The sequence below is a fragment of the Nilaparvata lugens genome, chromosome 2, assembly GCF_014356525.2.
Source record: "Nilaparvata lugens isolate BPH chromosome 2, ASM1435652v1, whole genome shotgun sequence".
NCBI lineage: Eukaryota > Metazoa > Arthropoda > Insecta > Hemiptera > Delphacidae > Nilaparvata > Nilaparvata lugens.
In genome coordinates, this window is record NC_052505.1 from 71,104,798 (window position 1) to 71,120,726 (window position 15,929).

At 34.6% G+C, this 15,929-nt stretch overlaps 2 protein-coding genes across 4 annotated transcripts in view; one reads left to right on the forward strand and one right to left on the reverse strand.

Annotated features, from left to right (window-relative positions):
- The window catches only part of LOC111057182 (basement membrane-specific heparan sulfate proteoglycan core protein-like), a 111,316-nt gene that overhangs the window by 22,303 nt on the left and 73,084 nt on the right, over window positions 1-15,929 (forward strand). The gene's annotated exons all lie outside the window — the stretch shown is intronic.
- On the reverse strand, window positions 841-3,634 carry LOC111043325. Its single transcript, XM_022328238.2, has 2 exons — window positions 3,443-3,634; window positions 841-2,030 (listed from the first exon to the last, which is right to left on the reverse strand). Exons 1-2 carry the CDS (start codon window positions 3,557-3,559, stop codon window positions 1,170-1,172), a joined length of 978 nt encoding a protein of 325 aa, XP_022183930.2. The 5' UTR covers window positions 3,560-3,634; the 3' UTR covers window positions 841-1,169.

The window sequence follows — 15,929 nt, forward strand, 5'->3', positions numbered from 1 at the left end:
TGTCCTGTGGTGTCGGCGAGATATCAGTGTATAAACTACTAAAGGCTGTTTGGGTTGTTGTATCGACAATGCTAATAATTTGATGTAAACAGCTATGCTGCTATCATCAAACGCTTGCCGTGTTGAAAGCATAGAAAATTCGGGAGAAAATACTATGCTACTTCAAGTTATCACTGCATGCAATCGCTGCATAGTCCACACATCAGCTGTGTTTCCAATTAGTTACATTGAGATACTGAATTGCATGCAATTTATAATCCACTCGACAGCTGATTTATGATGAATAATTCTATAGTCTGATTTTTACTCTAATATTGGCGTATGAAGGAGGCTCCTTTTCCTTTTAAATTATCCTTGAAATGCAAAATTCCCAAAAAACCTTGTATATACGTCGACTCTAAATTAAAAAAGGAACATACCTGTCAAATTCCATGATTATCTATTGCTGCGTACCGCCGTGAATGCGGAAGATAAATAAAGAGAAATGCAAAACCGTAGACTTGAATCTTAGACCTCACTTCGCTCGGTCAACTATCTTTTCTCTCGACCTTTCTCTGCTTTCAACTCTGGACGACCAGATGTCAAAGTTACTTTGAAACATTCCCATTCTCCCTAGCGTGGCATTCTCATATTGGGGAGGCATACTGTTGTTTATAACTGCGCCAGGTCTACTGTTCACAGAACTACTAGTTATTGAGGTGGGAGTGTACTCTGTGGTATTCAGGAATGTATGAGGTATTCAGGGAGGTATGAGGTACATCAGTGCCGTATTTATGAACTTTCCCTAGTCGGAAGTACAACTTCATTGCTTGGAAATAAGTATTTGATTGTCATCATTCGTAACAAAGTAAGTATCCTCCATTCACGCATGCAATGTTCATAAATTCGGCAACCGACTACTTAATTCAAATAAAATTCCATGCTCAAGTTCATGAATCGATATGATGGTTATTAATGTGGTTATTCATAATATGAGGTTATAAGTTCATAGATATGAATGCCAAGTTATAAGAAAAAGACAATATCAAATCTTGTGCTTTTCATTCTGCTTGCAATGTAGGATTATTTTATCTTATCGGAAGAGCTGTTCCAAAACTAGAGATTATCAACAGTTCTCTCTGACAGCGTTCAATGTCACATCAGTTCAACGTAGAAAAATGGAATAGATCTCAAGCCCTATTCCAAGAATTTGTCAAATTGCTTAAAGCTTCGTAAGAGCTTGCTGGCATTTCAGTTCCAACATTGATCAGCTGCTCTATTATCTTGTTAATATTAGGTCTGATGATCTGCACTGTATCACTATCCTTCGATTCTAGTTTATCGTAGATTTTTTTCACTTTGTGGGCCAAAAATAATTGGTTTGCTTTAAATGTTTGCAAATTTTGTTCAATTTCGTCAAATTTATGAGCCATCAGTAGAAGAATAGGTGCATAGTTTTTGTTGATCAAACTATTATTGCTTGTAGAACTCATGAGAAAAATATTCCTTGGTGTTTCCGAAGTCGATAGAAATGGGCTTCTCACAGGATTGTTGAAGTATTCTGTTGTTCGCTTGGAAGTCTCAGTAGGTTTCCTATCTGTTGATGAAAGTGGAGTTACTGGGGATTTGGAAGATTCGTCAGTGAACAGACCGAGGTATATTGGGAGTGATGACCCATTACTCAATTTTCCCAAGATTTCATTTGAAGTTGTATTCTCATGTGGAGTTTGTAGTGAAGTGGATTGTACAAGTTCAGTATGAGTTTTGTTAAGGAAAAGGTTTGTAACCAAGTCAATTTGTGTCTTTATTGAACTAGAATCTGATGAAATATGTGACCTCTCAGAACTTGATTCAATCCTTTTCTTATCAGATTCCAGAAGATTCAAGCTGCCTGCTTGATGCAGTATTTGTGACAAATATGATTTCTCAGGACTAGGCTCCCGATTGAAAATTGTACTGTAATAATTAGCTATATCGTCGTCATTGAGGCTTTTCAATTTGGAAAGTGACATTCCCTCTCTACGTCCTCGAAGTTTTGCGAGTGGAACATTCTGGAACAAAAGAAGATTTCATACTGAGATAGCAGTTTGATCATTGAACCATTGATCAATTTTATCTCACTCATCATATAAAATTTATCAATATGAAGACTTCTCTTCAAATTTTAAAAGTTGACAAAAGATAATGACAAAAAGTGTATACCAGTCAGAACTTCATTGAACAATACTATAGGCTATTACAGAACCTAATGAAAAAAAATGTTGAGATGATCAGAGAATATGAGTGGAACATTGCGGATTCTTTGTAAGGTTTCATTCTAAATTGAATGAAGAAGACTAAGAAATTGTCAAAAAACCAAAGATTTATTGATACTTAGAAAGACCGGTTTCGGTTATTACACCATTGTCAATCTCTGATAAACTAAAACTAAATACAAGAGCAGCAGAATTTATACTAGTAGCCGAGTAGGCTACGGTACTGCTATTGGTCAAGGGCATGAACGCCTGTCATTGGCCCAGCTAGACAGTCTCCTCCCACTCAACGGTGTGACAAAATAGCGACAAAATGACACCGTTGAGTGGGAGGAGACTGTCTATATATTCTGTTTAAATTCTATAATTTGTCTATAAATTCTATAGACTGTCTATAAATTCAACAGTATAAATTCTACTGCTCTTGTATTCAGTTTTAGTTTATCAGAGAGTGACAATGGTGAAATAACCAAGACCGGTCTTTCTAAGTATCAATAAATCTGTGGTTTTTTGACAATTTCTTAGTCTTTTTCATTCAATATGAACAATTACCACAATATCAACTTCTCAACTACACAAAAAGTTATATTTTAAATGAATATAGATCGGGTCAGAACATATTCACAAGTGTTAATTCAATAATTGAATTCCTCTCGCTTGAGAACAAGCAGGATAGTTCATATTTTTGCCATTCTCTTCAACGTGCTGAGCTCCTACCTCGTTCCTCAGTTCTCCTAATGTGATGAACAGTTTCTATAACTGACTCACAAATTTAAGGAGTTTTAATAATTGATCTATCATATTGTAGACGTTCTACTTACCTTAGAATATCTCGTTTTTATTATTTATAACTACCGATTCAGTATTATTATGTTTGAATAGTACATAGTCAGTATTATTATATTATTATGAATCATGCATGAAAACCTATTGAATAAGCTTGCATTGATTGACTGCTCATCTACAAGTGCACTAAAAAGAAGTTTCATCCAACGCAAAGAGCTCGGGATATTTATTTGGTTTTCAACATATTAACGTGAATATACAAATATCCAACTAAAAAAATAATTATCTAGTAAAGTTTTTACTTTTTATATTATATGATTCAAATAATTGAACAACTATTCAAAGACTTCTGAAACATAATACAATACTATGTTTTTTCACTTTAACCTATAATGCTGCAAAATTTTAGATGTTTAACAAATTACCGAATATTTCCAGTCTTTATGATTCTGTTCATATTGGTTCTCTGCTGAACATTGTAAAGAAACTATGATTATTATTAAACAAAAACGGAGCATGGGAATAATAACTGGAGAAATCATAATTTATCATAACAAAAGTCCATCATTGAAAAACTAGTTAAAAATTTAATTTTTTCATGGTTTGTCGTCTGCTAAACAGCATTAAATTAACATAGATGATATATAAAAAATACATAGAGTACTTCACTTTACTTATTGCTGTGTCTACAAAAATAATAATAACAAGATTCCAGATGTGACTAGTCTTCACACTTTTCAGTGAGACTTGCTATTTTACAATTTCAGCATTCCTATGAAATAACAGCAGCTCTTATCATTCAATCAATGTTTACAGTATAAAGTGAATCTTATATGAAGAATCCTTTTCTAGAAGCGTATCCTCCGTAAAAGATTCTGATATTCACTATAATTACGTACTTTGTTTAGGGGGGTGAACAGAATTAGTAGAATTGAAATAATTAGTAAATAAATAGACTGGGATAAGAATAGTTTCTTTAGACTGCAATTACAAATGAGAAGCTATAGCTGGGTGAGAAACATAAAAAACAAAACTTATGAAACATAAGCCACGATACAATCATTTTCATTTTTAAAGATCTTTCACCAAATGCCTTAACCCAGAAATGAACATGAACCTTGAAGGTTTTGATCATGGAAAAAGCATTACACTTCCAGTCTGCATAATACTGATATAATATGCAATAGACCTAAAAAATTCAAACAATAATTATTGTGTGTGAAGAGGTTCGTAAATATCAAATGCTAAGTCTTGTTCTGGTAACTGAGACTAATTTTTAATTCAACTCAATCATTGCATCCTCCCAAAACATTAAGTTTTCTGAAGCCAGAAAATTGAGAGTTCGCTTGCATCCTTTCATCACTTACTTTGAGTATTTAGTTATAAAAAAATGGTTAGATACTAAATACTGCTATTCTTGGAGAAAATCCGTTCTAGGCTTCATCCAGTAGACGTGCCTTGCGTGTTGCTAGGTTCACGCACCCTATAACAAGGGTATAGCTGTTGATGTTATATCCATCTTCCAGTTGAAATTGGATTGAAGGCTGTAGATGGAAGATGTAGATGATGGAAATAAGAGCCGCAGAGTTGGAAGTTGGCAGTTGGTTTGCAGTCGAATGGCAACGACAGCTCGTCGAAAAGTTGGTGTGGCGAAGTTGGAGCGAGGTCGGGGACGAGGGCCACTAGACAGCGTCAAGGGCTTTTTACAAATAACAGAAAGAGAGGGAAAGAGTGTGCTCGGGAAAAGCGCGCGGAAGAGAGATGGAAACGTTGATGTGGACGCCTAATCGCCAAAGTTTGCCAGGTCTACTAGAACATTCATCTGTCCACAGCGCCACAACTCACGGCTCATCGCCTCCGCCCGCCCGAACGCCCACCCGCCCGCAACTACACTACAATAATTCTGTATTGTTGCCACTGGCTTGGCGACAAAATGCTTTGTCCGTTCAATCGCGCAAAACTTTCCTGCTAACACAATTTTTCCACCATAAATATAAATCGTACGGAAACATGCATCATTCACCCATTTCAAAATTGTTTTCTATGTGATACTTCGAAGTTTTCCCCCCCAAAAAAATTGAGGTTATTCATCTCTACAGGAGTACTGGATAGTTTTCTCAATAGTAACATTAGTATCCTATGATTTCCAAAGGCATAACTGGTTTCAGCTAATAATGCCATTATCAAGTCTCCAAATCTTTAGAAAATGTAACTATATGGGAAAAAATAGTTAAATATTGAGGATCTTCTCTGAAACATTAATTCTGAGTTCTATAAATGTCTTCATTGATCACTACATTTTTTCTTTTGTAAATTCTAATTATTTGACTCCCTTGAGATGTGTAGACTTTCAAAATCAATAATATATACTTCTCTAAGCAGCTTCATGAATTTCTCAATATTCAAATGATTAGCTAGGTGGTATTTTCCAAGCACATCCCATCATGAGAATCCTTATTTGAGAATAATGCTCACAAGATTTCCAAGCTTGTGGGAGGGTGATGAATTTGATGATGATAAATGAGTGGACCTAAGTGGGCTCCGAACAACCGAGAAGAGGGGTTTCAACTCATAAATAATGGTACAACGGCTCTTAGAGTGGTCACCCTTACAGTATAAAATTGTTCAAATCTGACCCATGATACTCTTCTTCTTTGATTCAAGGTTTAGGCTCTTGCCTGTTCCGACTCACAACAGTATAATTTTACATCTATCTATTACAGTACGGTAGTCTGAGATTGAAGTAATCATTAAATTGATAAGTTATTCATCTTTTATATTGTATAGCCATCTTTTCCTAGGTCTACTTATATATCTTTTTCCTATAGGGTGGTAGTTGAGAATTTTCAAGGGAATCCTTTCTGTTGGCATTCTGTTGACATGCTCCCTTTACTGGTTGCGATATGATACAACTTTTTCATTCATGTTGAAGGCACCCAGCTCTTGCCTTTGTCACGTTATTTTTTATATTTAAATAACGATTAGCCTCCTGCTTGGCATCAGTCGGTAGAGCATGAAATATTTTAATATAATTATAAAAATTAGGTCGTGGTTTTTAATAGGATACAGTCTCATAAAGATCTTTATAGGCCCAGATATGAGCTTCCACAATAATTCTGATAATTCATTAAAAATATATATATATATATATATATATATATATATATATATATATGGTACTTATCCTATGGTATTGAGGAATTAAAATAAATTGCACACCATAAACAATTTGATACATATATTGACAAATATTGCAAAAATAGATCAGAGCAAAAAATATAAAGAGCGATAAAAAATATATAATATAAAAAATAGAACAATAATCGAAATCAATATAATATCACAGGCTAAATACTATTCTCTAAATTTATAGCAAAAACGTTACCATGTGCTTTTATTTTATAATCATATGCATCCTTTTGTATGTAGCTGCGATATTAGCTGCCTAATACTTGTCGACTTGGACAATTCCATTAAAAATAGATCACTTAAAATCAGCTTGATAAATTGGCAACCAATAATCCGAATATATATGTTAAATTCTATAGTATCTAATAGATTTCTTTGCAATGAATATATATTTTATCTCAGGGTGCAAGATTCGGCACCTGACGGAATAAATAGAGCAATTCATCTAGTGAATCAGAGCTACAACAAACTATCGCAAATTATATTGCAGAAATTAAAGATCATATGAATGTGTATTACTAGCCTAGATTTTATACTTCTTTAATTAATAGAACTTCTGATATGTGGATTTATTCGTTATTCTTCTAATAAAATACCTTTAATACTATATTTACTTGCGCAAGTATTTTTTACTAAATTCTTAATTTATAAGAAAACCCTTTCGACGAGCTAGCTTTGATTATTATGTAGTTTCGAAGCACTGAGGGCGCCCTGTCACTATTTCAATATTTCTCACTCACATGTCGAAATTTTCTTATGAGCTGCTGATGTCGATCCAACTCCTGGTGGTCCTGGACTATGGTAGCCGGAGTCGTCTCTTCCAAGGGGTTACAAAATTATTTAAAAAATGAAAATGACTTTTGCTTTATAAGAGCATCACAAAGTCTTATAAGAAATTTAATGATTCAATCTAACTTTTAATTTTTACAAGTTATAGCAAGGTATTACGCTCTATAATATTTAGGGACCTCTCATGGTGGCATTTGGCAGGCGAGTGTTGATTCTCCTTTCTCCATTTTACAATATTCTCATTTCCGACTTCCAAATTTACATAAAATTTGAATATCCTAGTCCTCCGCCATTCAAGGTTCAAATAGACCGTACTAAAATATTAAATTATTACTTATGTTGTATGTTTAATAATTTCTTTGCCTTCGGGCCATATCCATAACATAGACTATACAACAATTTTATACAAATCCTAATTATTTGTAGAAATATATACAAATATTTTTTAATCGGCATACTATTGCCGCCTATCAATTGCCATTATGTGATTGGTGCATGCAAATTATTTCAGTATTCATGCACCTGGTAACCTCCTATTTCCTGGATACATTTAATTATTTTTATTAGGTTTTTTAAATATGCTCTCTACATGCTAGTTAATTTTTTATATATTATTATTTGTTTCATGCATCATAATAATTAGCCACGTGAGACCTTTTATCCCTCAAATTGCATATCGTTTTGCCACAATAAATTTCTGCCAAGGTGTTTGGTCAGATTCTACGTTGCATGGCTCGGTCGATCGTTAGGTCGCCGATCACTAAATGTTTATGCCTAACCTCAACCTTCAATATTTTATATAATATTATATATTAGCAAAAAATTATTTCAATTCCTCTTAGGCTGTTGTACAGTTTAGCCAGGACAATCTGATATTATCTAATCTTTATGTTATCTCTTTGGCGATATTAGCCAGTTACTTTACTTAGACCTATTAATATTTCAGCTAGGGATTTTTATTTATCTATCCAAATTGAGAATGTTACACCTTATATCCTCATTTCTAATGTGGTACCGGAGGTCACAGCCCTTTGTTCTGCGAAGAAATCTAATTTCTGCTACCTGCACCCTGCTCTCTAGACGTTTTGTTGTGACCCATGATTCATTTCCGTATAGGAGAACAGGGGCAGCCATCACTCTGTAGAGCTTCATGAATGTTTCTTTCCTCGCTTTCTTGTGAAGCGTCCTGCTGATGTTCCCACATATTGATTGGAATTTACCTATTTTTCTTTCAATATCCAATTCGTCTTTGAAACTGATATCACAACCGAGGTTGCAATATTGTGACATTTGCTCCAATGATACATCATAATTCACCTGTAGAATATACCTGTTTACATTTTTTATATTGCTCGATTGTATAGAATTGAAGCTATAAACTCGAGAGGTTTCATCAATCAAAGCTATTCATGTTCACACAAACAGAATCAATCATGATTATTGGAATTTGAGGTATTGTGAATTATTTTCTCTTGAAATCATAGCAATCTGAAATTATACATTATTTTTTAGGTGATTCCACTATTCAATTAGTTAGTATCAGCATGAAAATTGGAAAATTATATGAATCTGCGTTGTTCATCTTAAGCATACCTAAATATGAAATAGTTTTGAAACCTTCCGAACAGAGAAGTCAAGTTGAGTTATCCTTGAATAAGTTGTTCTTTGAAGTGAATGCTCTCATTTCATTCACAAAATAACCTGAAGCGGAGTAACTTTGAACAAAACACCATCACTTTTGATAAAATGCTGTCTTTAATCAGGGCTTTTATCGTGGGAACGTTTTTCAGCTTGAAACAACAGAACATTGTCTTTGGAACTAATAGTTGTGCACGGGAAATTCTTCAAAGGTGATCACGCGCTGTACTGTCTTCTTCAGTGACGTCGAAACTTCAAAGTGCTTCTTCAAGCAGCAGGAGGGAGAAGGGTGCAAGGGGTAGTGGGAAGGGGTGTTGAGGCCAGAGATCAAATGCACAAACTTGTAAGAGTTGAAGCACAAGTCGAAGTAGAAGAAAAAGAGGTTCTCGAAGCTGAGAACTGAACCAAACCTGGAAGTTGAAGTCTTGAGCGAGCCAAACGCTGTTTCCGAAGACAGAAGAAGAAGAAGAGGATAGTGGAGAGGAAGGAAGGTACAACAGAAAAAGGAAGAGTATGCCATTTCAAAGCTATTGAACAAGGAGCGACCTGCAGGGGCGTAAGATTTCAGGTCGAATGTGGGAAGGTTCATGGCACTGGAAGAGCCGAGAATACCAAGTAAAGGCAGGTTGGAGGAGTCAGCACTTCGTGTGAGTAAGACAGCGAATAGCCAAACTTTCAAGTCCTTCAAATTGAAGCTTCAGCTACTTCAAAATGTAATCTTTATTCGGCCAAGTCCTGAGTCGCTGACTGGTGTAGAGCAGACTTCTCATCCTCCTTCAAAATCTCTTTTCGCTTCTCTCAACCTGTAACTTGAGAAACCTCATAATCCTCATCCTTAGTCGAAGTTTATAGTCTTCATAATTCCTTATTGCTGTTGCTGCACAAATTCAATTGATGCATTCATGAAACAGTTTTCCGTATTTCATTCATTTCTACACGAAGATTTCCTCTTTGATAATTGATCAATTGATTTCATTTATTTATCCAATTTAAAATAAGTTTTTATCAGGACCATTTTTTCACTTTGATCATTGCTTAAGATAACCATCCAGTGAATTCGAATATTTTATTCTGGGAACATTTGTGGCGAAAATTCCAAGACACAACACTCAAAGGCAATTTTAACAATAATTATTCAAAGCCTAATGGGATGCAATTATTGAAAAATCTGTACAAATAATTTTATGATTGATGTACTAATCATTCCCTTTTAATCACAATTACTTTGTGGAACTTGCTCATTACATGAATCAAATTATTGCAAAGAAGTTCTTCCAATTATGAGAATCTTACTTCTAGAAGAAGTAGTGCCTTTGTATATCAGTCAAAGAAAGTCTTTTCATTTTGTGCTTCGCTGGAAATCTCTCAGCTTATTGATTCAGTAGTGGGGGATTTGCGCCATTAGAGATTTGGCGCCAGGACAAGTAACACCTCGTTTCAGTTGATGCGTTGAAAACAGCAAAATTGGGATCGGGAAAGTTTTCTTCATTATTCGATTATCTCAGATCACTGGACGAAGGAGTCGCTAAAACAGAGTGTATTTCTCTTATACAGTAATCCGGCCATCCTCTGTCTTCCAACAGACATCTTTTTCCGGCATATAGATTTTCGCCACCGTATATTGAGAGAAAGTGTCTCCTCTCGCTGTAGTCCGATGCCTTTTCCAAGTGGACTGCAGTTATTTACAATGGCCATTGTTCGTTGGTGTCGATGCTAGTTCACGAACGGCTTTGAGAGCACTTCCACCATAAGAGCAAAGTTTCATGCTCGCCCCCGCCACCCCTCGTCATCAGTGCCTTATAATTCAGTTTCCGTGAACGCATTACAGCAGTCATCAAAAGAACAAAGAGCGCTCCAAACTACGAAGAAAGCAATTCTTCTGATTCTATCAATAAATTGGATCGAATAGTCCGCATTTCTCAACAAATTGAGTCTTTCCTTCAAGGAAGCATCATTTTTATACATTGTTTATCCAAAATTGAAACGTTCATACAAAATCACTATACCGTTGGTCACAACCATTTCTCAGGAAAATTGATGATTCAAACCAAGAATGATATTATTTTGCAGAGAATATATGTAATATTAAAATATTGTAGAGTATTTAAATTAATTATTCCATTTTAGAGTGGAAATTGGACTCACATTTGAAAAGAGTGAAAACCTTTAAAATTTTATTTGCCCTCTCCTGATGTTCATTTTTTTTGTTATAATTTTTGACTGTTGATAAGTGAAAAAAAAGTCTCATAATGCTAGGAGGCAAGAATATAGCTTGCTAGCATATTCAATTTTGTAGCATTGATAGAAAAAATGTGTGACATTGAAATGGTGGATCATATTGATTCTACAGCACTTTTCGAAAGTTTTCATGCACCTGCTACTCCCGTTGTAAGGATGACGAATGACCTCTCCTCCAAGAGGAGCTAAACTCTTCTTAATACCATTCATAAAATTAAAAAATCGCTTCCTGGTAGTTCGGAGCCTATCCAAAGCTGTAGGTTCACTCATCTCTCATAATCATAGTTATATTACACATGCACAAGCTTGGAGCTCATGTAGGAACTATCCTTGGCAGAAAACCATATCAATTTACAAGATTAAGATGGTAACATCTTACATAGAATTTCGGCAAGTCAATCAAATTAATAATTTTTGAAGGATTTCGTACTAAGTCATCGTTAGATTCTAATGGTACTGTTTTTTCAATGCTCACTGCAGATTGATTAAATGAAGTAGCAGTAATATCGAGAAGGCTTTAATTGAGTAGTGACATCTATGTCACATATTCTAATGATTCATATTCATTACCATTGGAGAGGATAATCCTTGATACATCTTGAAAACCCTTCAAGAATGGTCAGTTGTTATCTGATCAAACTCAACCGAATAAAGTTGAGTTAATTAAACCGTTGTAAGTTGTTACTCCACAATATTATGTTATTGTAATGTCAATTCATTGCATTCCATCCTAATTCCGATTAATTAATAAATTCATCAGATTCAAATTTGAATTTGTAAAATTCATCAGATAATAAATTACGTTGTCAAAGACTGTAAATTAGTGTATAAGCCTGCATTTATTATTTAAATCTACATAAATAGAATTCTATTATAACATTGTGATTTAACTTATGATACATTGTGAATTAATTTATTTTATTGCGGATGATGCCTATTATGAGCTCTCCTCTTGTAAGAATCATGAATGGTGGATATGTATCACAGAAACTATATATTATATTTGTTGATATGTGAACAAAACTAACATGCCATAATGTATAAAATGACTGCACAAATCAATCAAATGAACTTGTTGTAGTGATCTGCTCATACACTCCATACAGAATTTGATATTTTGATAGTACTAGAACAATCATATCTCGAAAACTACGCGAGTCAGGGTGTAATCTCGAAATGAAGAACACAATTCAATCGAATGTTGATGTGAATTTTTCATTGAGCGGGATCCGCCAAACAGTAAAATTAGTTTATTGAAAAGATGGAGATCATGGAGTAATTACGAGTGAGCTTGATCTACATTCGAGTGCAACGAGTGTGACATGTGTCTAATTGAAGCGAATTTAATTAACGTTGAGGCTTTCTAACCCATTCAATTAAATTCCATCCAAGCTCTTTGCCGCACTGAGTTTCAATCCATTGTTGTTATCAAATTATTGTTTATACGAATTGATACGAAACGCTTATATCAATATACCGCTGGAGGTTTTCAATTGGACTCTGTTTTGTGTCAACTTTTTAGCTCGAATAGATCTGTTGCGGTCAATACAGTGCCTGTGTGCAAAACCTGCGTAGGATTTGAAAAAGTTTAATACTGCTGAGGGCACAACATGGATTATAACTTTGATCAAACTCTGCCTTTTTGACTCATTCGTTTGGTGAGTATTTTGTAGATCACTATCATTTTCTCATCAATGTTGACACTTCGGAACGTGGTAGATAGTGCTATCAATATTAATTTAATTAATTCAAAAATAAGTTTTTCAAGTTACTGAGTTGAATTTCTATTCTTCCAATATTTCAAAAGACTATCCTGAGAAACTGATTTAAACTGAAACCAAAATGGAAACTAATTGTTCTACCGCAAAATTACTTCTTTCGAATTCTGAATGTAATGAGAATTCCAAGGAAAGGCGAAACTGATTATGAAGTTGAAGGAAGTATATGTTATAACAGAAATGATTTGGAAGTTGAAGAAAGTGAAAAATCATTTTCATTAGGATTGAGAAGGTATATGTTATAAAATTTATGTTATAACAGAAATGATTTGGACAAGGAATTTCTTGACAATAAGGCTTTTAGAATAAATGTAATGAGTTTTTGTTGAGCATTCAGAAAGTAGGCTATTGGCGGAATAATGGCAGCCCTATTTCTGTCGTTCGAGTCGGATTTGGAATTAAGCTGAAAATGTGAGCAAACACGTTCCATTCAGCCAAGAAGCGTGCCCCAATGTGAACCGAGCATTAAATCTGTTCGTGCGTAGAAATTCTAGTGATAAAAGTGGACGCTTTAAAGTGCTTCAAACTGCTGCCATCTTTTTCGGGGAAAAGGAGTTTTCTCTTGCCAAGTTTCTTGCTGATGCAGGAGGTGTTCGCTCACATTCTCTGACTCACGCAAATAATCCTCGGCTGAAGGAAAATTCTCATGTGATCTTGATATTGTTTGAACTGTGGGCGATCAAGATCCTCACAATTGGCAGTGATGAAGAGATGAGCTTTCCTGTTACTATCCAAGTTCCAGATAGATCACGCGACTGATGAATCAATTTATACGAATAGGCATCATCTTGATGTATTAATTTTTTTCAAGTGACTGTAGATGAAATAATTTATGATGACCGATATGTTAGTTCAAATTTGAGTTGAGCTCGTTCCAATGAGCTCGATTTTGCTTTTGAATATGTTGTTTTCTTTTATCTACACCTTCCTTGCAAATGTAGTTGTGGACTTTGAAATTGATAGATTCAATGGTTATTGATCTTCCTCAATCCAATTGATCTTCCCCAATCCATTAGATCTTTCATTGAACAGCAAATAGCATCGATTATGACTTGTCTCGCACATTAAAAACAAATTCTATCAATGACTTCAACTCTACAGTAGCTTTAAGAGTTCAGCAGAACAGGCCATAGAAAAATGAGAGTATCAGTAGCGCCCTGTATTAAAATAGTAATTTTAGCAAAATTTTTCCCTTTTGAGGCGAGGCTTGGATTCAAACTTGGCTTTGCTCGTTCGCAATCGATAGTTTCCGTTGACATTTATCAAATCAACTGTGATCCTGCTTTGCACGCTGTAATCAACGGCCCTTGCAATATAGTTATTTGCATTTGGTATAGTGGAGATAATGCGAAAATGTTAAGTATTTCTGCTCTTTTTGAACTCGTGACATGTTGGAGTATTTGACTGCCAGGCGATATCAATTGTAAGAGATTTTTTGACTGCCAGGCGATATCAATTGTAAGAGATTTTTTGAATAACTGGCAAAATCGCTGAATGAAAAGATTCATAGGTCTCAAGCAACAGCTGCTTTGTTATCGCCGGTGCGATATCAACAACCTAGAGATTAGATAATAACGGGTATCCAGGCTACAGTTTGAACAGCCAAATAGAAAGAAGAATTATTGCTATTCATTAATTATATAAATAATGAATTTTGGAGGTTAGGTTCTATGATACTTACTGGTCGGCAACCTAAATAATCGTGAAGCCGTATAAATTGAGAATTAGCCAGACACCTGTGGCAATTTAGTTGTATACAAATAGCATTCGCTTAAAATGTGACATAACTCGTTGAAAGAGTTCATACTAAATAAAAAATCTTATTCTAAAAGCTCCGGAGAAATCTTATTCAACCCGGTCCTCTGATGACTATTCGTTTTTTCGAGTTACATCGCCATTACCAATTTCGAGAAGATCATTCACGGTCCGAATTCTTAGTGCTCTAGTATTTTCCTGTTTCCGTATGTAAACCTTTCCATCTCTTGACCATGCAAATTTGAAATCCTTCTTCTTAGTGAACTGTTTTGCCTCGTATAGGAGTTTCTTATAGTAGGGAGATAAATTTTCATTCAAGTAAACTGGTTTATCAGGGAGATTTCTATTTATGTTGATGGTTCGAAGATTAGCTTTAGGGTCGTTTTTAGATTTTTTTCAATTCCTCACGAAAAACTTTATAACACTTCATCCAATTATTCTTTATTTCTCTAGTGCGAAATGATACAATTAAAGAAGGAATTTCTTTATTTCCTGCTGGAAGTCGATGAGCGGCGTTAATATCTGTTTGCTGGTGGCTGATTTTAAGAGCTTTAGCAGTTGATGCGATGATTTCATGAATATTTTCATGGTTAGTTGAAGGAATACCATGAATTTCGATATTGTTCCTTCGCGAGTATTGCTCCAATTCACAGACTCTTGATTCCATGTCACTTAGTTTCATCTGAAGTGAAGCATTCATCTTTTTCAATTCAAGATGTTCATTATTTAAAGTTTCCATGGCTTTAGTATAGTCATCAATTTTTGACGAAAACATTTCCACTGATTTTCCAAATTCTTTCATATTACCATTAATCGTATTAAGTTCATCTTTAAGAGATTGTACTACATGATTCACACTACTTTTTATTTCTTCTCTAATTAGATTTTTAATTTCTGATAACAGTTGTTCAGGGAAGTCAGAAATCTTTTCCATTTTCTCGGGAACTCGTTTAACACTTGACTTACAAACCGCACACCTCCACTTTAGTCGATTTTCTTTGGATAACTTTTTGAAATTTGTTTCACTTAAACCAGTACAGCCGTAGTAAAATAAACACTTGCAGTCTGAACAGCGAAGCGATAGCTGTTCTTCAGTAACACTATTATCACAATTCAAGCACGCACAATTTTGCATTCTAGCAAACGAATTTGTAAGACCAAACGAATGACTAGCTATTAGAAATACTACTTATCTTTTACGATAACAGAGAAGCCGAAAAGACGTTCGTTCGGCTCGGTAGTCGAGCTTCTACTGAAAGCTCTACATAAGTTATCTACATAAGTTATACATTGTTTATCCAAAATTGAAACGTCCATACAAAATCACTATACCGTTGGTCATAACCATTTCTCAGGAAAATTGATGATTCAAACCAAGAATGATATTATTTTGCAGAGAATATATGTAATATTAAAATATTGTAGAGTATTAAAATTAATTATTCCATTTTAGAGTGGAAATTGGACTCACATTTGAAAAGAGTGAAAACCTTTAAAATTTTATTCGCCCTCTCCTGATGTTCAT